Source organism: Protomyctophum bolini (genome assembly GCF_963924005.1).
Source record: "Protomyctophum bolini genome assembly, chromosome: 20".
In the NCBI taxonomy this organism is placed as follows: Eukaryota; Metazoa; Chordata; class Actinopteri; order Myctophiformes; family Myctophidae; genus Protomyctophum; species Protomyctophum bolini.
In genome coordinates, this window is record NC_137881.1 from 22,339,628 (window position 1) to 22,365,466 (window position 25,839).

The 25,839-nt window shown below is 44.2% G+C and overlaps 2 protein-coding genes and 1 long non-coding RNA gene across 3 annotated transcripts in view; 1 reads left to right on the forward strand and 2 right to left on the reverse strand.

The window, feature by feature from the left end:
* Window positions 1–12,391, reverse strand: part of pde5ab (phosphodiesterase 5A, cGMP-specific, b) — a 103,752-nt gene extending 91,361 nt beyond the window's left edge. The window contains exon 1 of the mRNA XM_080792077.1: window positions 12,284–12,391. Coding sequence (XP_080648203.1) covers window positions 12,284–12,288 — 5 coding nt within the window. The 5' untranslated portion in view covers window positions 12,289–12,391. The remainder of the gene's footprint in view (window positions 1–12,283) is intronic.
* LOC308335551 overlaps window positions 1–25,839 on the forward strand; it is a 522,414-nt gene that overhangs the window by 187,917 nt on the left and 308,658 nt on the right. The gene's annotated exons all lie outside the window — the stretch shown is intronic.
* LOC308335835 (vesicle-fusing ATPase-like) lies at window positions 21,497–23,827 on the reverse strand (the record flags this gene model as incomplete). The annotated part of the gene is made up of 1 exon (XM_080793053.1): window positions 21,497–23,827. The coding sequence occupies one exon, from the start codon at window positions 23,825–23,827 to the stop codon at window positions 21,497–21,499; it is 2,331 nt and encodes a 776-aa protein (XP_080649179.1).

The window sequence follows — 25,839 nt, forward strand, 5'->3', positions numbered from 1 at the left end:
TTACGGACCAATTTCTATGGGTCACGACTCTCGCTCGTTAAAGTTAATAACTCGTTTGAACGAGATAATGTCCCGTTCAAACGAGTTAAAGATCTCGTTCGTTCAAGTTAATAACCCGTTTGAACGAGGTAATATCTCGTTCAAACAAGATAATCATTTTTTTTTACCATGGCCACTCAGGGGCTCCGTAAGAAATAGCAGATCTACGACCTCATAGCGCAGCACAAGCTTGTATATCTGCTATTTTTTAAAGATCGTGACACACTCGTATATAGCTAAAATCTCCTGGTTCCTGGTCTTAAGGGGTTCAAGAAGTGGTTAACAACATTGCAAGTTTCTCTCCACAATAGACGTTAACCTTGTTCTCCTCGAGCACTAAACCACATGACAGGGAAAGGACTTGAATGAATTGCTTTCAAATTCATTCATAATGTTCTTTGGCACCGTGGTGCATGCAGTGACAACCCAATTTAGAAGGTTCCAACTCCGTAGCCTACTTAGAAACTCCGTTCACACAGGGCTTTTGTTTTGTTTTGGCCGAATGCGGTCGCACTCCTTTTATACGCAGTCATGTGGTGACGTACCAGGGAGGCAGAGAGGTAGCATGCGGTCCCAGAAGGCTGAGCAAATGGAAGAACAAGTTCATTACTTATAATCACCGCCCTAATCTCCCCGGGGATGTTATCTCCTCTGCTGCAGTCACAGTGTGTTCCAGCATTGTCATTTAGCTTAGGCTTGTGAGCAAAGGTGTTTTTCTTTCTCCCCTGTTCTACTGTGTGTGTGTGTGTGTGTGTGTGTGTGTGTGTGTGTGTGTGTGTGTGTGTGTGCGTGCGTGCTATCAATTGTCCTGTCCCTCTGCAGTGGTGCTGGACATAAACTAAGAACTTTTACTTGAGAACTGTACATAAGTAACCCTTATAGACACGTATAGATGTCCTTCCTTATCCCGAACACTAACCCTATGGAAGTGCCATTATAAACTCTAACTGGGGACACCTGTTGTGTCCCCAATTTGACATGTGCCACCAATCAACCGGTTCAACGTCCAAGGTTTGGCCCAACATCACACACACACACACACACACACACACACACACACACACACACACACACACACACACACACACACACACACACACACACACACACACACACACACATACATACATACAGAGTAAGCAGTGATGTAATGACTGATGTTAAGCAGGACAAGGCCACTTTAAGAGGAATGTACGCATTCTTGAAATGCCTGAAAGCTCAAGGATTTTAGGTTACTCCAACACAGATGCTGCAAATGCTGCAAATCTGTTGTCCATCCCCTTTGAGAAGATAAATAGTTGATTAACTCCAGTAGGGCTGCCTGCAAATCTTTTTCCTTCTGGCTTATATGCCCCAATGCATTATAATTGCCCTCTATAACAAAAATGTTAAATGACAAGCACCATAAATATATCCTTTTTGTAGAAATAGATCATATTTTACTTAAGAGGGATGAATGGAATGCATGTGCTTTCCATAAAAAACAACTGAATACTTCCCAAGGTTAAAGGGGAATTCCAGATTAGTCGTTTTCTGACCTTTACCTGTTGTTATTATATCCAATAACGAGTGGTACAGGTGAACAATGACAAACCAACATCCAGAGCGCATGCAACGCTGGGTCTTAGGCTCAATCACTTATTTTGATCGCTCGCCCACTGGTTGTTAGATCAAAATACGGTAAGAACAGCACTGTTCAATGGGTTAAAAACGTGATCTCTCAAGAATGGCAACTTGGGCTCAAAGATGATTAGAAGCAGCACGTTGGTGGTCAAAGTTCAAAGGTCAAGGTCATTGTGTCACGTAGGTGGTCAAATTCTAAGGTCTAGGTCACAGTCACTGTGTGTATACAGACATATTAATTGACCAACCATAAAAAAATAGTTTTCATTGTGATACACAAATATATATTGTTTGTAGCCTATATGCAAAAACTTTTGTAGGCTATTAGTTACATTTAGAAATGAACTATTAGGTCCCTCAGCATGTTTGCCAGTGTCGGTCGACTTAGCCAAAGTTTCACGAAATTATGGAAATTGTGTAGTCTGTAAACTATCATGGCATGCCCATATGTCGCTGAAGGCGAATCAGGGACTTCCAGACAGAACAGATGTGCAAGTTGTCAAGGCGATGCAACTCCGACGAGTTTCTTCCTTTTGTTGTTGAGGGGCACTAGCCCCTCCTATGTCAAGCTTTGAGGGTTTGTGTAAACACGAACATTGAAGACAAAAGTGAGGACGCAAATTGTGATTGGCCAGAATGAGATGACATATGATGATGCATGATGATAAGAGCGCCCCTCACTTCACACGGGTTTGATTGTTTTTGAGAGACGAAGTTGAACTTCTTGTTTTTTATTATTTCATTTCGTTTTTTTGTGTGCAACATTGGGATGCCAGGGTTAAGAACCAAAGCATACAAAGTGCTAGTATAGACTCTCCTCGGCTTCTCTGCCAAATAAGTTTAAAATAACCTATAATGTCATTTGCAGATGGTCTCTCTCTCAAAAGATAAATTAGCATTTAAATGGTGCATCGAAGTGAATAGGCTATACAACTGAACATGCTGTTTTTACAGGAGCCGTTTACCCCCAATTGTGTATCAATTAGAAAATACACCATGCATGAAGCCTTGAATTCATGGATGTTCATTTTGTTTTTGTCGCATGAAACTCATCAAATGATTGGCTCAGGAATACAATTACAAAAAATACATTTTCAGATTCAAATTTTAGTTTTTGGGTAGCCTATTGCAGAAGCTTAAATTACACTATATTGTTATTATGTTTGCTTTATATTTTACCATCACTTATTGTAGCCTACTTAGCTTGTAAGAGCCTAGATGTCTCCACTAGGCCTGATAGCTATTGTTTTGGTACAGCCTATCTTGTTATGGTTCAGCTTGTCCTTGAAGCTACTTTAACTATCATCTGATATCTGTGCATCTTGGCAGAACTACTGTACCGTACCACCGACCTGATTCTATATATTTCTGCATGATACATCAGGGCCCAGGGTGGGAAACTTTGATGATGGAGAGGGCCACTATATTTCCACAATTCCATATTTTGATTTATTTTCAAAGATTAATGCCCTACTTCGCCATTCTATGTCACACAAAAATAGCTAATCTACAAGCTTTTTTAGTTTGTAGATCTGCTTTTTTAAAATAGTTGTTTTTTTGTTGCAATTTTTGAGTTGGAATCCTGAATACTTTTTTGCTCCTTTTGAATGTGACCCCATTGTACCCCATATAATGTGCACATTATACCATAACCATCACTGCCTACAACATTGTCTCAACTCCTATTGCCTCGTCAATTGCTGATTGATCTAGAATTCCACAACAGTATACATACCGTGAATGACTTTACAGTGTGACTGAGGATTGTTGCTCTGTAAAATTAAGAAGGCCTACATACTATGGGAAAAGAAACAGTATTGTCATTCAATCTAAATGAGTAAGTAACACTAAGCATCCCCTGTAAAAAGAAGCTTGATACGTACATTAAATACTCGAGTAGGTAACTAGAGGCATCCGTAATATTGCCACGCATGTATTTTCTAAACCTATTTATAGCATATTAGCCTGTCCTTGCTTTGTTTTTCATACTTCATATTTTGTGTTGTCCTACTTTATTAACGGTGAGGTTAAGCCGGTGTGTGAATGTGTACACGCGTGGATGGATGGATAACGCCTTGTATAAAGAACCGCGCTAAATAAATTAACCAATAAGAATTGGTATATCGTATCCACATGTTGAAATATCAATATTAAATGAGTGAAATATGAACTTAATATATCCCTTGTCATTTAATTGAATGGCTTGCTGAAATTGTCACGCTTCGGTGAGAACCGGGAATAATTATATTTGTCGACATACTGTACAGTATAGGTGTAGTCTCTATTAGTTCACCACCACATACCTCAAATTGTTTCACGTAATAGAACATTTTACACATTAACTAATATTGATTTCAGCGTGCAATGTGCAGGTTCATTGAGATCACTGAAGATACAGCAAGTTCCCATATACAGATGTATAGATAGCGTATACAGCCAGCCTTTTATCTGTTTTTGGTGAAAGAAATCATTGAAATCCTTTGAAATGTACTATAATAACAGATCAACCAGAAAAGGAATGCTGGGGTTCAAGTTAAACAACACACACACACACACACACACACACACACACACACACACACACACACACACACACACACACACACACACACACACACACACACACACACACACACACACACACACACACACACACACACACACACACACACACACACACACACACACACACACACACACACACACACACACACACACACACACACACACACACACACACACACACACACACACACACACACACACACATTTTTGAGAACCCCTTCTACCTTGAGGCCATTAGGAATCTTATCTGCTAATACAAGTGTTGTAACAAGCTGATAACCTCTCGGAGAGGAGCTGAACTTCAGTCTGACAACAAGCATTCTCAGACAACAAGCAGAACACATTTGACAACACCAATCAGCAGTGGTGTGTAAAGTAACTAAGTGCATGTACTCAAGTACAATGTTGAGGTACTTTTACTTTACTGGAGTTTTCCCCAATTTCAGATACTTTTACTTCTACTCCACTACAACTCAGAGGCAAGCATACTGTACTTTTACTGCACTACAATTATTTGACAACTTTAGTTACTAGGCCTTACTTTGTAGATTTTGATTATTATTAAAAACATACACTACAAGGGTATACGACTAAAACTAGCTGTCAAAATCATGGTCATCCATGACATACTGATTCAATATTTGGGCAAGGTTTCAGCCAGAGTGCCATGAGTTAGTGTGTTAGGAAACACGTGCGTGCGTGCGGGGGAGCGCGCGTGCGGGCGAGCGTGTGCGTCCGTTCCTGATTCACCAGAAACAATGTCCATGTCATGTTGTCCATTTCTCATGTCTCCACCTGTGGCATCCTATTAAATGGAAGCAGAGAGCCATATTGAGCGTGTTTGCCGCGTGTCTGCATTGCATTCTGCTTCTCCAGGCTAACCCACTTAGCTGTGACGCGGGCTAGCGGGCGCCGCCCCGGCACCGGTGGCACGGTGATGAATGACTGGCATTAAAGGTGTTAGGTTGGGGGGGTGGGGGGCTTGTCTGGGAACAGCAGGCTCCTGTCCCGGCTGGGGGCATCCATCAACATCAGCGGGGGAGGTCTGGTCCAAATGAAATGCTTATGGAAGGAGCCAGCTGGCAATCTGGGTCTGGGTCGACCCAGACAGCACGATGCTAGTCAGACCCCCCGTGAGGACGAGGAGAGGTTGTCCGTATACTATGCAGTGTTTGCCAAACATTGGGTATAGTGTAGGCGTCAGACAGACAGACAGACACTATAGTCGCACATGCACAGCAACATTGGCAGGCTTTCCACAGCTACCCCACAACACAGCGTCACTGTCTGCAGTGGCAGTACATACAGCAGAGCAGAAGCTCTCAATGTTTTAACCATAATACTAAATATACAATAACTAAAAATTGGATTGCAATGCTTTACAATTAAAAGCCCCCCAGTCAAGGGCCCCCGGGCTGGTGCTAACCAATCGAATTCTAGCCAGCCAATGGGCTCCGTTCTAATATAGCGCCATCTCTAAGCTGTCATTCTCCAGTCAGCGACCAATAGCAACCCAGCTCTACCTCAGCCCTGGAGCTCATGGTTCATATTCAGCACCGCCACCACCGGCATCCAGACCAGGGCATCTCAAAGTTATTTAAATACATGGAAAAGTAATGAAAGAATAAATCACTCTGGACCTATAGTCATCTGAAATGTTTTAGTAAAGGGTGTAACTGGTAACGGAGTAACATTTCATTGTTGACCTATTTCTACTATACTGTGGAGCTGCAGCTTTCGTCCAACTTGGACCCCTGTATGTCACATGCATGGAACTATTTTTTGTGTCCAGTATATCACATACACGAGCAGCACCACAAAACCAAGAAATCTATGCAATGCAAATGCAAAATGTACGTTGCAGTTTGCACTTCTGAACAAATTGTACAGAGCAACTTTCACTTAGAGAAATACAGTAGCCATGCATATCATCTCTGCTGGGTGGAAACATGACCAAAACTGTTCACAGCAGCAAGCAGATGTACTACAAGCTCAAAGTGCATCGCTTCACGGCATGTTTTTCGAGCTTGTGGATGTGCTACTTTTTGTGCTTTTGTGTGATGCTGTAGTGTATGATCGAGTAGGGCGTTAATTTACAAAAGAAAACCCACAAAAAGTTAGAATATCAAGATAGGAGGTTTCTGCCCGACATTTATATATTTTTGAATCAAGTACTGTGGGTAAAAAAAATGGTACCATGCAGGCCATATTAAGCTACCAAATTATTAATCTTCATCCAACAGGGGCTTCTTTCCTTTCTGTTTATTCTACTCACTCCAGGATTTATTGAATCAATTTCCCTCCTTGCATAAACGTCCAGGCGCCAGTCGACAAGTCACCTCGCCGAGCGGAAACGTGTCCTAGATTTAGCGCATTTAGCCCTGGCGCTAGCCAGACCGTCGCTCTGTTGCCATCATAGCTCACGCTAGGTTACCACAGCGGAGAGAGATAGACGAGGGGCCTGTTCAGTGTAAGTCAAGTTTTAGGTACAAGTGGTCCCGTCAGGGGGCTTTTCCGGAGCGCTTGTCAAAACCTTTTGAGAGCTAAAAGGTGTGAAGGTGCGAACCAGAGGAGGTGAGCAGTGTCGCCAGATTTCGGGAGAGATATAAGCCAGTGTTGATTTTGTCGACCAAAACTGTGGCAAAAATACCTTTTTCACTGACGAAATCTAAGCAAAACCTAAATAAGCGCTATGATGGTTAAACTGAGATGGAATATGTTGATAATTTCGTCAGCAAATAAAAACTAGACTAAAATGTTAGGGAGGGACTAGTGGAGAAAGAGATCCAGCACAACTAAAATACAAGACTGAATAGCCGATCTAGAAGCTCACAAATCAGTTTGCCTGTGGACCACTTTTTGAGGCAAATTAATCAGAAAACCCCAGACCACAGAAAATCTACTGAATGTTCAAAGTTCAGGTTTTTTGGGTGCAATTGAGGTCAGAAAAAAATATATAATAATAAGTTATGTCACCAGACCTTTAACAAACAACAAGCTTCCATTCAGCAGGTATCTAGATCAGGGTTTCTCAAAGGGGTGCCGTGACACCAGTCCAGCGGTGCCTTAGAATACTTTGATAATATTTGGAATTAATCAACATCACTTCAGTTTAACCACTCAAACCCTCTAGTCTAGACTTCATATAAAACAGAGTCGCACTGTTCTTTTTCCATCTACACCAAATTTCTTCACCAAAAATAGCAGATCGACAAGCTTGTATAGATTGGCTGTTTCTGATGAACGTCCCCTTCCCCAGAATAGGGATGCTGGGGTTCAAGGGGTTAACGCGTCTCAGAATAGCCCGCACGTCCCTTTTGGGACGCGCAACACAATGGGAACTTGGCTTCTCACTGTCATCCCCAAGAGGGAATAAATGACTTATGTAACCCAAACCACACCAAAAGTCACTTTTATAACCAGAGGGGAGAGAGAGAGAGAGAGAGAGAGAGAGAGAGAGAGAGAGAGAGAGACTGAGAGAGATGGATGGTTTGAAAGTGTAAACAGAGATATTTTGGAAGAAAAAGAGAGACAGAGAAAGAGAGAGAGGGTATAGCACAACAGTTGGAAAAAAAAGTTAGCATGAGACTCCAGTCTCCCATCTGTTGCAAAGATCAAATATTACTATGCGTCAGTGATATAATTACATTCTCATGCAGCTGTCGTTCCCAGGATGATGGAAAGCACATGGCTCTTTGCTTACATGTTCCCATTATAAAGTAATAACTTCCAAAGCAGCGAGCTGGGCTCACTCGTCTAGTCCAAATGAAGCCACGGAGCGAAGGCCATTAATCAAAGTGCTAAACCCAGAGGCTGTGTGTGTGTACTGTGTGTGTGTGTGTGTGTGTGTGTGTGTGTGTGCGTGCGCGCGTGCGTGCGTGCAGGGGGTTGGGAGGGGTGTACACACAGGCCTATATCTCTCTCGCCTCCCTAGTATGTGTGTATCTAATCCATGTGTTTCTCAAACTTTTTCATGTCATGAACCCCCAAAGTTGATGTGTATTCGGTCCCCCATCTGGAAATTATTTGTGCCAGCGAACCCCCTTTGTGTTATTGGCCAGACAGGGGGGGGGGAGAGAACCGCTGGTCTAATCAATATAGGTTTGACACCTGGGATTCAGGGTTTTAACATGATCCCCCCCCCCCCCACACACACACACACACACACATCCCCTCCGTGACATCTTTGCATAGCGCCACTCACGGAGGAGTTACAATGATTTGAAACACGGACCACTTGAGACCAACACGACTCCCTCCGGTGTCAGAGATAACTCTCATCTGTCTTTTGGAATTGTTCGTAAAACAATTGACGCTGTGCAGCGCCTTTTCGCTGTGTTCGTCAGTAGGGCGCTAGACGCATGCGAGACGCAGAGTTTGACCTTGTAAACCCGATGCGAGTTTTGTGAAAATACGATGCTTTAATTATAGTCACTCGATCAAATCATCGGTGAATTAAGATGATAATCTACTCTACCGTTTGATGCAACCAGTCAGCATGCCCACACTGTGATGACGACCGGGGGTCAATGCACATTCCACAGAGCGCCGATCTACAAAGCTCCCAACGTGGTGCGGCAGGAGATTGTGGATCGGCTATTTCCGCTGCACAACACGGGCGTTTAACCAAGTGTATAAATCAAGCTAACCCAGCAAACACTCACTGCGCCACTCACTCACTCCTTCCACAAACCCACCACATGATTGAAGTCAATTCCCCTCTGTGCCAAACGGGGATGGAAGATAAACACCACCGATCCCCGTGGGGACCGCAAGGAAACAAAGCAACAAAGAGGCTCTCCCCTTGGACATCTCCGCAATTAAGGAGACCAGATTTGCGTGTTTCTTTAAAAAAAATGATTATGCAAGAATGAGGACCAGGCAAGAATAGAAAGCAGACGCACAGGGCCTTATATAGTCAGAAAACAGGCAAAACCAGGTAGCCCTCAGACTGTGATGTCAGAATTGAAGAGCTGCTTAAGGGAGATAAGGGGGAAGAATGTCAAGAATCCTTGCCCTGAAGTTATTTTTTCTTGGACGGGGGGGAAACATGCATGCAGGCCAAGGCCAATAAAAGTGTCAGATTGAACTTGGCTGTATAGCAAAAGAAGTTGTAAGGAAGAGTACTTTTGTGGCGTTCGCAGTTGTGAAATTCCCAGTGAAATAAAACAGAAGGTGAGAAAGAAACAATGCACTAGACAACAGAGAAAGAACAGGAAACTGATGAATCAAAGCAAACTACAACAGACATTTTCACAACCGAAACTTGACTGACCGGCATGGGGAAGAAAACCAGCGTCTCCATTCCTCCAGCAACAAAATGATCAAAGTTCCAAAGCTCGGCTCTGCGAAAGGTCAAAAGGTGACGTTTTTTGGCGCGCTGCCTTCTCGGGGCTCAGACCGGATTAAAGAAAAAGTACAAAAAAGACCCTCGATCCTGTCTCTAGTGCAGCTCTTCACGAGAGTCCCACGGCCCCGCGGGATAGACGCTGACTTTTTAACAGTGAGACACGTTGTTTATTTACGTTCCAGTCTCCATGGGACTCTGTGTGTGTCGAGGCGAGAATAAGCAGCCCGCTGGCTTTTGGTAGGAGGTGATGGCGGGGGGGGGGGGGCTGCGGTGGAAGGGGGGTATGGGTGTTGTCAAAGAGTGTCTAGGCGTGCGCACGCACACACGCGCGCGCGCACACACACACACACACACACACACACACACACACACGCACACACACACTGCTGCAGATTGAACTTTTGCATGCATTTCATAGATAACTTCATTGTGTTCAGTGTTTTGTAAATGAATGCTTTTGTTTTGTTTATTTCAGACATTTTAACCACTTAAACCCTCATTACCTAGTAATCTTGACCTTTTGGCTCCGGATGGATGGATGTATTTTGTCATTGAACACATGAAGGTGTACAACGAAATTATCTCGACTGCATCACTCCAATGCAACAAAAAAAAAGAGCGCTAGAAATGCATATGTTAGTAGCAGCAACATGGGTACTCATTGAAGAATAATTAGCCTATGGTTGCTATTGGCAGCCATTTCAAATGGCCAAAATGACACAAATGGAATTAACTAAGGCTTACAGAAGATGTTCCCTGAATTTTGTAAGCAGCATGCTAAGCTAAATCAGGGAACGTTAAGCAAAACCCCCATGGGTATACAAGCGCAGGCACATATCAAGAGAGTTAATGAGATTAACTTGAGTCATGCAAACTTGAAACATACAACTTTCATGCAATTTAACATTAAAGCCATGAATCAGATTAGACTTTACTAGAACTCTGTGTACCATACGGTCTCGCTCTAGCGCCACGCCACGCTATCCAGGTGGCCAGTTGGTGGGCACTCTGTGTACTGTACTGTACTGTACTGTACTGTACTGTACAAGTAGGCTATACTTAGTAGTGATACAATTGATTTGCATTGCAAAACGATTCGATACCGATTATTTCAAATACAAAGTAAAACGATACGATATGCTATGTTGCTGTTTAGATATTGATATACATCGATTTTTTTCAATTGAAAATCTATATTTCTATGCAGTTATTATATCGTTACACCCCTAAAATGATCACTTAAAATGTGAATGAGGAATAATGAGAAAATAGCTAGGCTGATTAATACAATCAGCTGACTGACAGCTGATTACAGCTGTACAGCTTCCTATACAAACCCATTATAACTTAAAACTCTATTTTAACCATGATAGATTAATCAAAAACACTTTTTTATGTTGACTGAATATGTGAGGGGCGTGGTTTTTCATTTACTGTTTCATTTATTTTTAATAATTATTTTGGAAAAGAACTCCAGCGCCGCTCACAAAATAAAAAATAATTATTAAAAATAAATAAAAAATACAAACCACGGCCCCCTTAGAAGGACATTATCAGTCAACAGATAATAGGTGCTGATATAGAGTAGACAAATAGACACACACAGTCAAATGTTGAAGCGGCTTGCACCACTCAAAAACACAAGAACAAATGACCACAGTACTAGTCTATACTGTATCTGCAAGGTTGTTGTCATATAGATAAAGTGCTAGTAGGGCTGAGGTAGTGTCTGAAGAAGTGAGGTAGTCTTCAGATTACTGAAGCCCTATTTTATACTATAGTTATTTGAAATTCACAATAATATACAAAAGCTCAAAACCATGAAATAATGAAGCTTTGTAATTGTATTATGTCCACCATAGATGTTTTATGGGACATAAATCAGGGGGACATATAAAGAACCCTCCGCCTGGAGACAGCTAGGCCCTGTCCAGTGTTGTGTTGTGTTTTTTTTAAGTACACTTAGTTTTTGTCACATTTTTGTTTTAGTCTAGTTATAGTCCACTAAATGTCATACGATTTTAGTCGATTAAATCTACAGTTTCGGTAGGGATTTTTATTTTTATTTTGGCAGGCCTTGATGGTGTCTGATTGTACTGGTTGTATGCTGAAAATAGCCGGTCTACAATCTCACAGCATCATCATACAAACACACATGAAAAATGACTTGTCTTTTAGTTCTCTGAAACAATATTTTGTCTTGTGAGGACAAGGAAAATTATGTCTACTTCTCAAATTATACTATACCTGTGTGGAGAGTGTATACAGTTACACACACACACACACACACACACACACACACGCGCGCGGCGCGCGCGCGCGCGCACACTCCAGGTTCATTGCAACAGGTGAATCTACTCGCGCGGGCGGGTCAAGGCAGGGGATTAAATCAACATGCACACACTTTGCTTCATGTCCATCAATCATGCACACACACGCACGCCGACACTCACTGACTGCCTTAACACCAGACAGAGAGACAGCAACCTTTCTCTACACTTGCATACGCGCGTGCACGCACGCACGCACGCGTGCACACACACACACACACACACACACACACACACACACACACACACACACACACACACACAGGTGATGAGAGCGTTAAACTATGGGAAACAAGAGCAGCAGCAACAAACTGTGGCTTGTGTGTCAGAATATCTAATGCTGGTATAGAAGCCAGACTGCAGTGGCTGTACTCACCCCATGATGCTGGTATGTCCTCTGCCTGCTTTCTACCACCCTCTGCTGCTCCCACTCCCACACACACACACACACACGCACACACACACACACACACACACACACACAGGGGAGGCAAGGGATTTCCCTCTTACCTCTCTCTCCCTGTTCGGCTGCATTCAATCAACCCCCCTCCCTTGTCCGTCCGTCTGTCTGTCAAGCCAAGTTTTGTCTGTATCCTCTTTTGGGTCTGACCGCTGATGAGAGGAGAGATGAGGAGCAGAGGAAGCAAAGTCAAAGATGGGGGAGGAGAGGAGACAAGAAGACACGAAGGGAGTACGAGCCCCTCTCTCTATCTCTCCCTCCCTCCCTCTCTCTCTCTCTCTCTCTCTCTACCCCCCCCCCCCCCCCCCCCTTCTCTCTCTCTCTCTCTCTCTACCCCCCCCCCCCCCCCCTCTCTCTCTGCCAGGACGGGCTCCCCACCTCGCCGGCCCCCCTGACCATGCAGACAACCACCCACACACCGACCCACCCACAGTGGTGGAAAAAAAGTATACTCACATTATTTCTACATAAGTAAAAGTATCAATACTGTAATGTAGAAATACTCTGTCACAAGTGAAGGTCCGTGATTCAATATTTGCATTACTTGAGTAAGTACGTTTTCAAATGCATAAAATGTATAGAAATAGCAGATCTACAAGCTCACAATGCGTCACATCGCAATTCCTTCCTGAAGACAACAACCTATATTCTCCATACAAAACATGGCTAGTATTTGAGGTGATACTCCTTGCCAACCTTAGGTTGCCGTTATCGTACGTGGATGTAGTGTATATAGTTTCTGAAGTGGTTGTCAAACAATCTTTGAATAAAATTAATGTTCAGTTGTTGCAGCAGTTGTGACTTTAGGGCTGCAGACAAACATCCATACCGGGTGGTACTACAGTACTGAAGAACACTCATAATAACAGAAGCGTAAAACAAAAGAAGGATCTTAGAAGGCGAAGGAAGTACATTATTTGCGTTGTTTTCGTATACACACTGATTCAATCTGATCTTTCCATGACTAAAGATGGTCTCCTAGGTATTTACATGAATATACCTGGTCGATCTGTTCACTATGAATTGTAAAAGAGATTGTTTTTGCACCCAAAACAATCTCTTTTTTGTGTCAATGATGAGTGTGATGTTATCACTCCATTCAACCAACCCCATTTACTCTGTGTTGGTGCAGTCACTGGATCACTGGAACTAGATTCTAGAGAGATCAAAACTACTTTAGAATGTATTGGTCTGGTATGTCAGTGTCGGTGCGGCATTCAGACAGACAGCTGTCGGTGTATAAAGGCTGAAAGGTGCAGCCTGAGCTTTACACAACCCTGGGGAGTGGGTTCTGTTCACTCTCCCCCTCTGTACTGTAGAAAATAAGCATAGCAGTGAATTAAGTATGGAGTCAGTTCCAAGTAAGTAGCCTATACCATCTTTGACGCTAGTATGTCAGACTGCATTGTATTGAAAGCGGAACATAAGTCTAAACACAGCACCCTGGCACGATTCTTATTAGACGTATCTAGGTGTTTCGTAATTAAGTGGACTAGTGACGGACCAGTGACAACTGCATCCTGACTGCAAACTGACAGGAATCGAATTTGTCTTTGGTTACCGGTATACCAACAAGATGCTGTAACAGTACATTCTCTCAAGTTATTTCATAATCACTGAAGTGAGAGCTATATATGGGTCTATAATCCTAATATGTTCTTTTGGATTTTGGGTCATGGTTTTATGTTTTCGTGATGATGAACATGATCATGTTCACTCGACTGGGATGGTTTACCAGGCTAATCTTACCATGCACTTTGTATAAGATTTCCTTTATTATCATTAACTGTGCATAGTCTGCATACATTTTTCATTTTACAGTGTGCACTTGCAAATAAAGCCCCTTTGAATTTGCCTTGAGTGGATTCTCAGCCCTTTTCTGTGTTTGTCAGGTGAAACCTCATGAAATGTAGACGACATCGTCACCACCTATAGTCATACTGACGGCCTAGCCTGATTGGCTGCCACACACGCTGCCTAAGCCAATGGGAGTGTAGTTACACGCACGCGAAAGGGCTGATTTCCGCACCGCAGCGAGCAAGCTGTCCGACCGCAGCTGCAACCTCGAATTGACAACAGCTGCTAATGTTATGAGCTGAACAGCAGGAAAGCCACAACAAAACACAGTCATTGAACCACGCACAGAACGTCGGAAAAGAAATGCAAACAACGGCCGCGAGGTTGCGCCAGAGAAACATACATGTTACAAAAATATGGGGGGGGGGGGGGGGGAACAAAACACAAAGGGGGACAACGGAGACAGCAGGCAGAACTCTGCCAACACCGCCTGCACTACAACGGCCGCGAGGTTGTGACAGAGACACATCATTCCCTGAAGAAGACCTCCTAGGTCGAAACGTTGGATTCTTAATAAACATACAGCATCGTGGCTACGAGTGTGCAGCCTTTTTAATTTTTACTTGGTTACTGCCTTAGGCCAGCACCTCACCAACACTGGTGTGCGCCCTCTCCTGTTTGTTTTTTTTGCGACAGAGAAACATACACGTAACTAAGATAACAATAATATGGGGGGGAAACCGCGCCTGTTGCATCTGACACATTATTACTATGTAATCATTCCTTGTTTATCAGGTCACAGACCCCCCTCCCCCCATTTGGTACCATATTTCATCTTCAGGACCGCCAATCTACACTGTCAATTCCATAGTGTCATTTTAACTCTTTGAGAAAATGGAAACAAACAGACTCTGGGGACGGTCTGTTTGTGGGGATCAACTCGGCGTTAGCCAGGCGTACAGCCCCGGCCAATAGACCGGGATGGACAATATATCATTTTTTTAACGTACTTACTCGTTTATTTACTGACTTACTAGATATCATTGGCGTGTTTTAACCACTTTCATCCTGGTGTCCCTGTAGAGTACAGAAGTCCGGACGTCACTCGCTCCTCTCCCCTGGGTCACGGAATTCATTTCTCTATGGAAAAAATTACATTGGGCCCATCTTAGAATCGTCTCATGTGAGAATTGTGGTACAAAAATAATCAAACTAGAAACGCACTCTGTCGAGCTGCCAACTTGCGCTTTGCACACAAGTTGGCCATGAATGGCCTACTTGTGCATCAGATGCAATCAGGTGGGGTTTGGTTGGGAATCCTTTGAAATACATTACTTTTTGTCTTTGTAGGAAACATACACGACCCATAAAACCATAAAACCCACTCCCACCCCGTCTCCCAACCCATTGTTTGGGGAAACAGTGATCTAAAGAAACAGCCCACCTGTTCCCGAACCTTTTCAGGATCCGGGCTCATCTGAAAACATGGTATTTGATGATAAATTAATTACTTGTTTGAACCAATGATTCTGTGAGCGCACACGGTTCCTTTATCATTTAGATATGAAGACCCAACGCAATGTTTTGAAAGTGTGTGCGTGTGCGTGTGTGTGTGTGTGTGCACGTGCGTGCGTGCGTGCCACCTACTGCGACGGGAGGAAGTGCCATGCCTTTCGCTTTGTTCTCAGCTGGATGAAAGCGCCTCCTCTTGTCGGTGGAACCAGCTGCAACCGGTCCAGGCCCGTTTCAAAACCAGCGCTGGCCTCTCCTCCATCCTTTATGCTCCCACCAGCCACTTCAGGGAGAGACGCTTTATGCCTCAGCGGGGTTCAAAGAGCACAGTTCTTTTGACAGGTTGCCCCGAATCCTCCAGGAGGACTTTGTTGTTGTTCCCAAGAGCTGAAGGTGTGACCTGTGTTGTCCCTATAGGAGCAGAGCGTCAATGGATGATCATTAGCAGTGGTGGAGAAAGTTAACTTTTTTTTACTCAACCCATTTAGACCTGAGGCTTTTCTTTTTCAAAAAAAATGGCTTCTAAATCATGACAGTTTTATGTTTCTATGTCAGTGGTGCTCAACCTTTTTCATGTCAAGGATGCCCAGAATGATATGTATTTGTCCGCGGACGCTCCCTTGTGAAAATATTGTTGCTCCAGGGACCACCCAGAAGCAAAGATATGAGACACGGTGTGTCAGGTGAGGACCCAGAAGCAGAACCAAGCAGGCAAACTGATGCAGTCCAATATATTTATTAACATAAACTCACAGTAAAGTGTAGCAGGACAAACACAGTAACAATGAATTATAATCTGACAAGAGAACACTGAACACAGGGAGGTTTATAAAGACTAGACACAGGTGCAACAGAACAACAATCAACACTGGGATTGGCTGGGAGACTAACAGGACACAGGTGGAGAAAACTAGTAATCACAGGGAGGTGAGACAAGACAGGCAGAACAGTAACTAGGGAAAACAGGAAACACTAGGACAAGACTACATAATAAAAGTATACAACAGACTGATAATGTGACAGTTCACTGTGAAAGAATATATATTCAAAGATCTATGTTTTGGAATAATAATAAAAATCTAGAAAATAACTATGTAGCTAAAGTGCAATAATTGCCTCTGAGATGTAGTGGAGTAGAAATGATTGACAGTTGGAAATACAGTAGGCTACTACAGATTCCACCACTGATCCGTTTATCTCTCTCTCTCTCTCTCTCTCTCTCTCTCTCTCTCTCTCTCTCTCTCTCTGTGTGTTTTATGGTCATGACTCCCCAGGATCCTGGATGACTTGATTTTAGGCTTGAAATAACTGATAAATATTTTTGGAAATCTCTATAAAATGAATGGGGTCTGGAACAATGGAACCAGAAAATGGCCTATAGTAGAGTAAATGAATTAATATCACTTAGGACATGATGTGTCCCAGCTCAGTGGCCTTGTGGTTAGAGTGTCCGCCCTGAGACTGGGAGGTCGGGGTTCGATCCCCGGCCGGGTCATACGAAAGACTATGGGACCAAAATGGGACCAAATGGGACCAAAATGGGACCCAGTGCCTCCCTGCTTGACACTCAGCATCAAGGGTTGGATTGCGACATACTAGCGTCATGTCCAGGGGGTGTAATTGTACATCAAGCTGCCTCACGCTACAGAAACAGGAGATAGGCTCCTTCCCTATGGGCCCCATGGCTCGGCAAGGCTACTTACTTACATGATGTGCAGTGGTTGGAGATGGTCTTCCCATGCTTCCATTGAGACGTTTAAATCTGTTGGATAAATTACGTCGACAATATCAATACATTTAGTTGATGCCGACGACACACATGGGAAACAAGTTGCGTCCATTGTTGTTCAGAGATCAAAACATCATATAGCAGTCAATTGCTTCTCGTTGGGCGAGGAGAATATGACATAATAACGCTCACGGATTGTAGAGTTTAAAATTTTAAATCCCCCCAAACATAGACAATTCAGTAAAGCCACACTAGATGTATGTCTTTAATCCTCTTAATTAAGAGACATCTGTCTCCCACGCCCACCCGACTGTGTTTACCCATCATGCCGAGGGCCAGAGGAACAGGGACATAGTTCCTCCACGCTGCAGGGTAAAGTCTGGCCCAGCCACGACAAACAACACAGTTTACACACACACACACACACACACACACACACACACACACACACACACACACACACACACACACACACACACACACACAACAGTGCAGTTCAAATAGGATCCTTTTGGGAGGTCTCTACTCTATGCAAATGCAATTACCCGCCCATTAATGTACTGTCTATGTGACACAAATGCTCGGAAAATACTCTTTTGAGTTTTGAGACAATGGTTGTTAAGCTTACGGACGCCAAGAGAGGCTGCTGCCGCCGACTTTAAGTATGTGTCACACGAGGATTTACAGTACTATATTCCGAGCGGGGCCTAGTCAGCTCAACGAACCTCGTACGCTCCAGTCCACAGGCAACTCACACGCTTTAGGCGGTGTCTCTCGTGGCAGAAGTTACTTACTTACTTACGCCTATTACCCCTTCTGGGGTATAGGCCGTCGACAGGAGTTCTCCAAGCATCTGGATCCTGAGCCAACACTTCCAGCTATACCCAAGTGTGGCCCATAGTTTTTGCATCTGCCTCCAAGTCTCTGCGCCAGGTGTCCCGTGGTCTTCTCCCTTGGGGGTTCCACTTGAGGGACTGCCTGGTGGTGTTTGAGGCTGGATTACGGAGAGTCGTGGCAGAAGTGGGGAAGAACAAAATCAGGTCAGGTCAAAAGAAAATCCACAGCAAACACCTCTCCCCCTGACAGAAGGTTCTGCACCCATTACTCATTTCTGTGAGAGCAAACAGAGGGATGCTTACTTGTTTAGTAATGTCATTAAAATGTATTTCCATTATTGTCATATCTTAAACATCTGTTAGTTTGAGACAGCCAAAAGTAGGCTATAGCAGTTTTAATCAATCAAGAATATCAAGTGCAATGTCAATTTCACACTTTGGATCATTACAGTACATGAAAAATAATTGCTGGCTATAATAAGCTTTTCAACCGCTTTCTCAAGCAGTGGAATTGTGACCACAGCTTGTAGGCGTATGGCATGCAGCACGTCCACTCACACTATTTCCAGATGGGAGACCGCGGACAAACACATTAATTTTAGGCAGACCTTGACATGAATTGTGTCCGGTTAGAGGTCTCGCCTTTGAACCACAAGTTCATGGGTTCGATCCCGGGCACCGCCAAATCAGCGTATGAGTAGCACGGCTTGGGTGCGCCAAGTCGTGTGGGAACAGGGAGGAACTGGGAGCTGATGTTACAGTAGGTGTGGCGCTCCACCTCCCAGGGGTTTAGCGCATTGTTACGGGGACAGACTCCCGCATGTTACCTGCGGAGTCCTGACCTACTTTTTCTTGACATGACAATGTTTGAGAACCACTGATTTAAACATTATAGGCAGTGGTGGAAAAATACTCAATTGTTTTACTTAAGTACAAGTATATCAATACTGCAATGTAGAACCACTCCGTTACAGGTAAAAGTCCGGAATTAAAAATATACTTAAGTAACAGTATAAAAGTCTTGGTATCAAAATATATACTTAAAGTACCAAAAGTAGAAAGTAGGCCTACTCTCAGACTACCCATTTCAAGTTTTCAAATGTATATATTTTACACATAGCAGATCATATCATTAATTCAGATCTACAAGCTCACAATTTGTCACATCGCGGCACATTGTGGGGTTGTAGTTCGGCTATTTTATGGTCGAAATGTATATAGGGCTGAAATCTATAATGTATGTTTTGTAAAAATAATCAAAGTAACAACTATAGTTTTCAAATAAATGCAGTGGAGTAAATTGTAAAATATTTGCCTCTGAGATGTATGAAGTGGAGACTGTGGAGTACGTTGGAAATTGGAAATACTCAAGTACAAATACCTCAAAAGTGTACTTAAGTACAGTACTTAAGTAAATGTACTTTCCACCACTGATATTAGGAAGCAATACCAAAATAAGCAACTACATTTTAGAAACAAGCCCCAAAAAACAACCTGCAACTACCAATATTTACAAGCAACTTTACAGAAAAACAAGCCCAAAGGGCTATAACGGTTAATCCTTTTATATGTCCTATATTTGTTGTTCTAACTTTAATCCTCACTACTTTAGAGGCAGCAATTCACCATCTCTAACAAAAAACGTTAGCATTACACACATTGCCTTAGCCTTTCCACACCCACACACCAGCTCAGTGGCGTTGTGGTTAGAGTGTCCGCCCTGAGACTGGGAGGTCGGGTTCAATCCCTGGCCGGGTCATACCAAAGACTGTAAAAATGGGGACCCAATGCCTCCCTGCTTGACACTCAGCATCAAGGGTTGGATTGGGGGTAAGACCCTGAGACATACTAACGTCATGTCCAGGCCAGGGGGTGTACTTGTACATCAAGCTGCCTCACGCTACAGAAAAAGGAGATAGGCTCCTGCACTATGGGCCTCATGGCTCTGCAATGGCTCTGCAAGGACACTTCTTCCACACCCACACTTTCTGATATGAATGATAAAGCACTCTCAGTTACTTTACCCTAGCATACAGTATATGGTGATGAATTCAGATATGAAACGGCAATATGCACTTAACTTCCTTGGCCCACTGGCAGCGTGCACGAGAAATTAGATGTTGGTTCGCTAGATTAGACAAATGGAACACTTTTCCATGTGCCATGCCATAAAATATTCAAGAATTGACATCCGTGGCCTACTGTCAGATTGCACAAGACATTCTTTAGTACGGTAATTCTCAAATGGACCCAGTACAGTTACAATTGGAATTTCTCAGACGCTTTATCCAGAGCGACTTACAATAAGCAAGGTAAACACGGAGACAGTGTAGTGCCTCAGTTATGTATATAGGGTAAACAAAGAACCTATCAGTCTAAGCAGTATAATATCAAAAAATCACACCCGTGTGAAGGGAGGGGCACTCTTCTTACAACATCAATTACTACATAATGTATTACTACATTCGGGCCAATCACAATCCTCACTTTTCTATACACACATTGCTCAGCCAATCAAATCATCGCTACGGGGTACACACAAACACACAAAGCTGGGCATAGGAGGGGTTAGCGCCCCTCAAAACTAAATAATCTGTACATTGAAACTATATACAATATAGGATGCCAGGTCAACAATAAACCTGGTATTCTGTCTAAATACCATGCTATCTAAAGTACATTTTAACCTTTCCATAAGCAACATTGTCTAATTAATTTGCACAACTTAGATTTTATCAAAGTCTCTATTTGAGAACATTTTCCTTATACACCGACTGTCGGTGGAAACTGGAAAGATCTACAAGCTCAAAACAGCTTTTGTGTGACGCTGCAGTATGGCATTAATTTACGAAAAAAGTTTCCTGCTCGACAACAATGATAAGCTAAAAGATCGATAGATAGATAGATAGATAGATAGATAGATAAGATCTAGATAAACAAAAAGGAGACAACTTTTAGATAAAAAATAAACACATAAACTGAACTTTATTTAATTTAACCACATAAGCACTATTTAAAATGTTGAAGACTTCCGCTCATAATGACATGCTCAAAAGAGGGACGTTAGTTTGAAAGCGATTGGAAATCAGAACACATCAGCTGACTTATTGCCAAAACTGATGTAAAGCAAACAAATAAGGGCCGATATATCATCTAGATTCTAGACCGATATATCGGTCTTGTTGAGTTGATCAGATACATGTGGCAAAGAGAGAAAAGCCAGCACTAGAGTGTGGAATATGTTCCTCTCACTCGTCAGCCACTCGCTTGCTTCTGCCACCTCGTGAGAGGCTGCATGTTCTTCACTATGCGGGTCCACCGCGGGTCCAGGTCCCCCGCCTTCTCGCAACCCAGCGCTCCTTCCTCTCTCAACAGGGTCAGGAACTTGGTGACTCTACTTTCGGCGTCCATCTGCGCCGCCATGTCGATGAGCATGAGGAGCTTCTTGATGCCGATCCACAGCCCCTGGCCCTTGACGGCGGTGGCGATGGAGGCCCTCTCCTTCTCTTGGAAGCTGCCCAGCAGCTCCAGGGTTTCTATGAGCTGCTCGCCCCGAGAGATGTTGGGAATGTGGATGGTGGTGCTGAAGGCGTCCAGGACCTCCATGTCCTGCAGGACGTCCTTGCGGCTGGTGGTGCCGATGATCAGCAGCTTGCGGCCCTTCGGCGGAAGCTTCTTGAGCAGAACCAGGAGGGCCTGCAGCACGTGGTTGGAGAAGCGCGGGCCGATCGGCACGTAGTCCAGCAGGCGCTCGATGTCGTCCACCACGACGCAGCTCAGCTGAGACTTGTAAGCGTCCTCGAACGCCTTCTTGAGGGCCTGACACTTGTCGAACTCTGAGTGGCCCACCATCTTGCCCGGGGAGCAGATCTTGATGAAAGGGAACTGCGAGTCTTCGGCGATCTTGGCGGCCAGGGACGTTTTCCCGCTGTTGGCGGGACCCTCCAGCAGCACGGAGACGAGCGGCGTTGAGGTGCTGGCCTTTGTCTGCTGAACCAGCAGCATGCCGTTCTCCAGCGCCGCAGACACCGGGAGGCCCCACTTGATGATGCCGTTCATAATGTAAGTGGCACACTCTTCCTGGTCCGTACCGAACGCTGGTTTGAGGTCGTGTTTTAGCGAAGACATGAAGTCATTTCTGTCCACTTTCATGTTCTCCGCCGTCACCATGTCCACCTCCACCGTTGCCCCCGCCTTGATGTGTCTGTTCATGGCCGTGGACTGGGCGGCCCGGACCAGGCCCTCCAGCTCGGCGCCGCTGAAGTTCTTGGTCTCCACGGCCAGCTCCTCGATGTTCACGTCTCCCGCCAGCAGGTTGTGCGTGCGCATCTTGGTCGTGTGGATGTTCAGGATCTGGATGCGGCCCTTCTCGTCTGGCAGGCCGATCTCCATCTTCACCTCCATTCGACCGGGTCTCAGCAGGGCCTCGTCTATCAGGTCGAGTCGGTTGGTCATTCCGATCACCAGGATGTTGTTGAGCTGTTCCACTCCGTCTATCTTAGACAGGAGCTGGTTTACCACGGCGTCGTGGACCCCGGTGCTGCCGGCCGTGGTGCCGCGCTGCTTGCAGATGGCGTCAATCTCGTCGAAGATTATGATATGAAGGCCACTATTGACGCCCAGTTCCTTCTGCTCAGCCTCTGCGTCTGCAAACAGTTTCCTGATGTTGGCCTCGGACTCTCCCACATACTTGTTGAGGATCTCCGGGCCGTTTACAATCTTTGGTTCGTGGGTGTGGAGCATCTTGCCTATCTGCCGTGCCATCAGGGTCTTACCGCAGCCTGGCGGGCCATACAACAGAATCCCCTTTATATGCTTACAGCCCAGGTGTTCCACTATGTCCGGAGGGAAGACTCTGGAGGCAAAGGCTCTGCGGAAGATGACAGTGAACTCCTTGTCGAGGCCTCCGATGCCCATCTGTTCAAAGTTCCACTCTGGGCTGATGAGGGACTGTTGGACCGCCGACGGACGAGGAGGTTCCCCGGGCGTAGGTTCTCGTACATTCGTACCGGGCTTTCCAACCAATTTTAGCAATGATCCCTCTGTCTTCTCCAAAAACACCTGGCTAGTGCCAACCTTCAGAAGGCCAGGGGTGTTCACGTCCTTGAGGACGGTGGGATCCTGGACCGCCATGTCCTTTATGATTAATTCAAACTGCTTATCACCGAAGGAAAAAACTAACAGCTGGCCGACGCTGAAGGCCTGATCTTTGAAGTGCTTTGTGAAATCAGCCGAGATCTTGTCAGAATCGTAGTACTTAGTTCTGTCCACGTTCTTCTTCTGAAAGAAGTCAATCTCCATCGTCATTTTGACCACACACTGCTTGGACGTATCAAACTTGTAGTTGGCCACGTCGACAACGTCGCCAATCATCAGGTTTGCCCATTTCCTCTGTGAGAAGCCGAAGGCGATGCAACCTGGTTCGATACTGGCGTGCGTCTTCACGGTGAAGACAAACTTCTGGGTCTTGTTGCGCACCGTGATGTGTTGTTCTAATGGTGGCTCCCTCTTACTCACGTAGGCACAGTTGGTCAGTGACAGCTCAGCTGCTGGTAATTTCGATATTTTCATTTTCCGCCCCGCCATCTTTGTGTTTCCGCCCCACTCACCTCACTCTGACTCACGTCCTGTCTCTAACCATCAATCTGTCGCTGCGTTTGTCAATCGGTGGTCCTCAGACGAAGCCGATGCCTAAGAGCATCCTTAACACCTTATCAATGATGACCTCCTGACTGACGTCACCACAACACACACAAACGGTAGCCATGCATGCCCTATCAATGTCGATTTGCACAGGCTCCTATGGCAATTACACCAGAATCTGGCATTTGAATGACATACGTTATCTATATTATCTGCACCTTTCCCTTTAAATAAAAATGATCTCATCCACTGAAACAAACGGCAACACACAACATGGAATTATAATAATCTCTTTCAATATTATTATGAAAATAGCAGATCTACATGCTCACAATGTGATGAATCATTGTAGATTGGCTATTTTCAAATAGCCAATATATTGGGTTAAAGTGGTTAAACCATTTTTTATGCCATGTTAACTCATTTTGTTGGGGACCCCCTGGAACCCGCCACCCCATTTTGAGAATCACCTTCTTAAAATATGCTGCGTCTTCTTCACCATAGTCTGGATCTAGTAAATCTATGCTTTGAGTGCATGACATCAATGATAAAACTGTCCACTGGGTTCGAGAGTGGGGAATGCTTCTTTCTCTTATTGTGCACTTTTCTCTGCTTACTGTGTAGCCACTTGAACCCCCAGTATCCACATTATTCTTCACAAAATAGCAGATCTATAAGCTCATAATGTGTCGCATTGTGAGCTTGTTGTAGATCTGCTATTTGTGTCTCTGTGTGTGTGTGTGTGTGTGTGTGTGTGTGTGTGTGTGTGTAAAAATCACACCCGCGTGAAGTGAGGGGCGCTCTTATAATCATACATCATCTCATGAACAACGGACATTTGACCTAATTTCTCCTTTCATTGTCAATGGCAAATATTGAGACGTGTGGGGACAAAAGCTGTATATAGGACAGCCATGCAGTGTCCTCTAACCAGACAGTGGCCTTGTGGTTAGAGTGTCCGCTCTGAAACTGGGAGGTCGGGGGTTCGATCCCCGGCCGGGTCATACCAAAGACTGTAAAAACGGGACCCAATGCCTCCCTGCTTGACACTCAGCATCAACGGTTGGACTGGGAGTTAAATGAACGAATGATTCCCGAGCGTGGCGCACGCTGCGGCTCACCGCTCCAAGAGATTTCACTGTGGTAACGTGTGTGACTAATCGTACAACTTTGACTAACACTGGTGTGAAGTGAGGGATGCTCTAATCACCTTACATCATCATATTCCATGCTCAGCCAATCAAATCATCACATTCCATGATACAGACACACAAAGCTGGGCATAGGAGTGGCCCTTAAAAAAACCTAAAAGATATTTGGATGTTTGAGTAAACAGTGGTGTGTAGTCCACACAGGTCTACTGCACGCTTCTGAAGTTGCTGAAAACAGTGAATGAAACAGTGCCACCTTGTGGCAAAAACACGTAAAAACACCTAAATCGGCATTGAGAATGCAAGCCAGGCATGAATGACAAGTTTTATGAGGCCTTAGATAAAGATTCATGCTAAAAATTAAAACAAAAAATAAATCATACATAACTGATTCATAGATAATACTACAAATAAAAAGATGTGCCACTGTGTCTTTTATTCATGAAACTCAAATGGTCTTAAATGTGTGCATGCAGCTGGTAAAGGACTTGAAGCATGTCCAGGGGTGCCTCGGAATGCTTTGACAATATGTATCAATTCAATATCACTTCAGTTTAACCAGTTAAAATCTATACTTAACTGCAAGCCGATTTAAATGGCTTCTAAATCCTAAAAGTTTTCTGTGTCAGTGGTGCTCAACCTTTTTCATGTCAAGGACCCCCAGAATGAACTGAATTTGGCTGCGGACACCAATCTGAAAATATGTTGTTCTAGGCACCCCCGGAAGCAAAGATTTCAGTTAAAAACCTACATCTACATCAACATAATGCTTAAAACACCAAAAGGGGTTCCCGTTCAGAATGG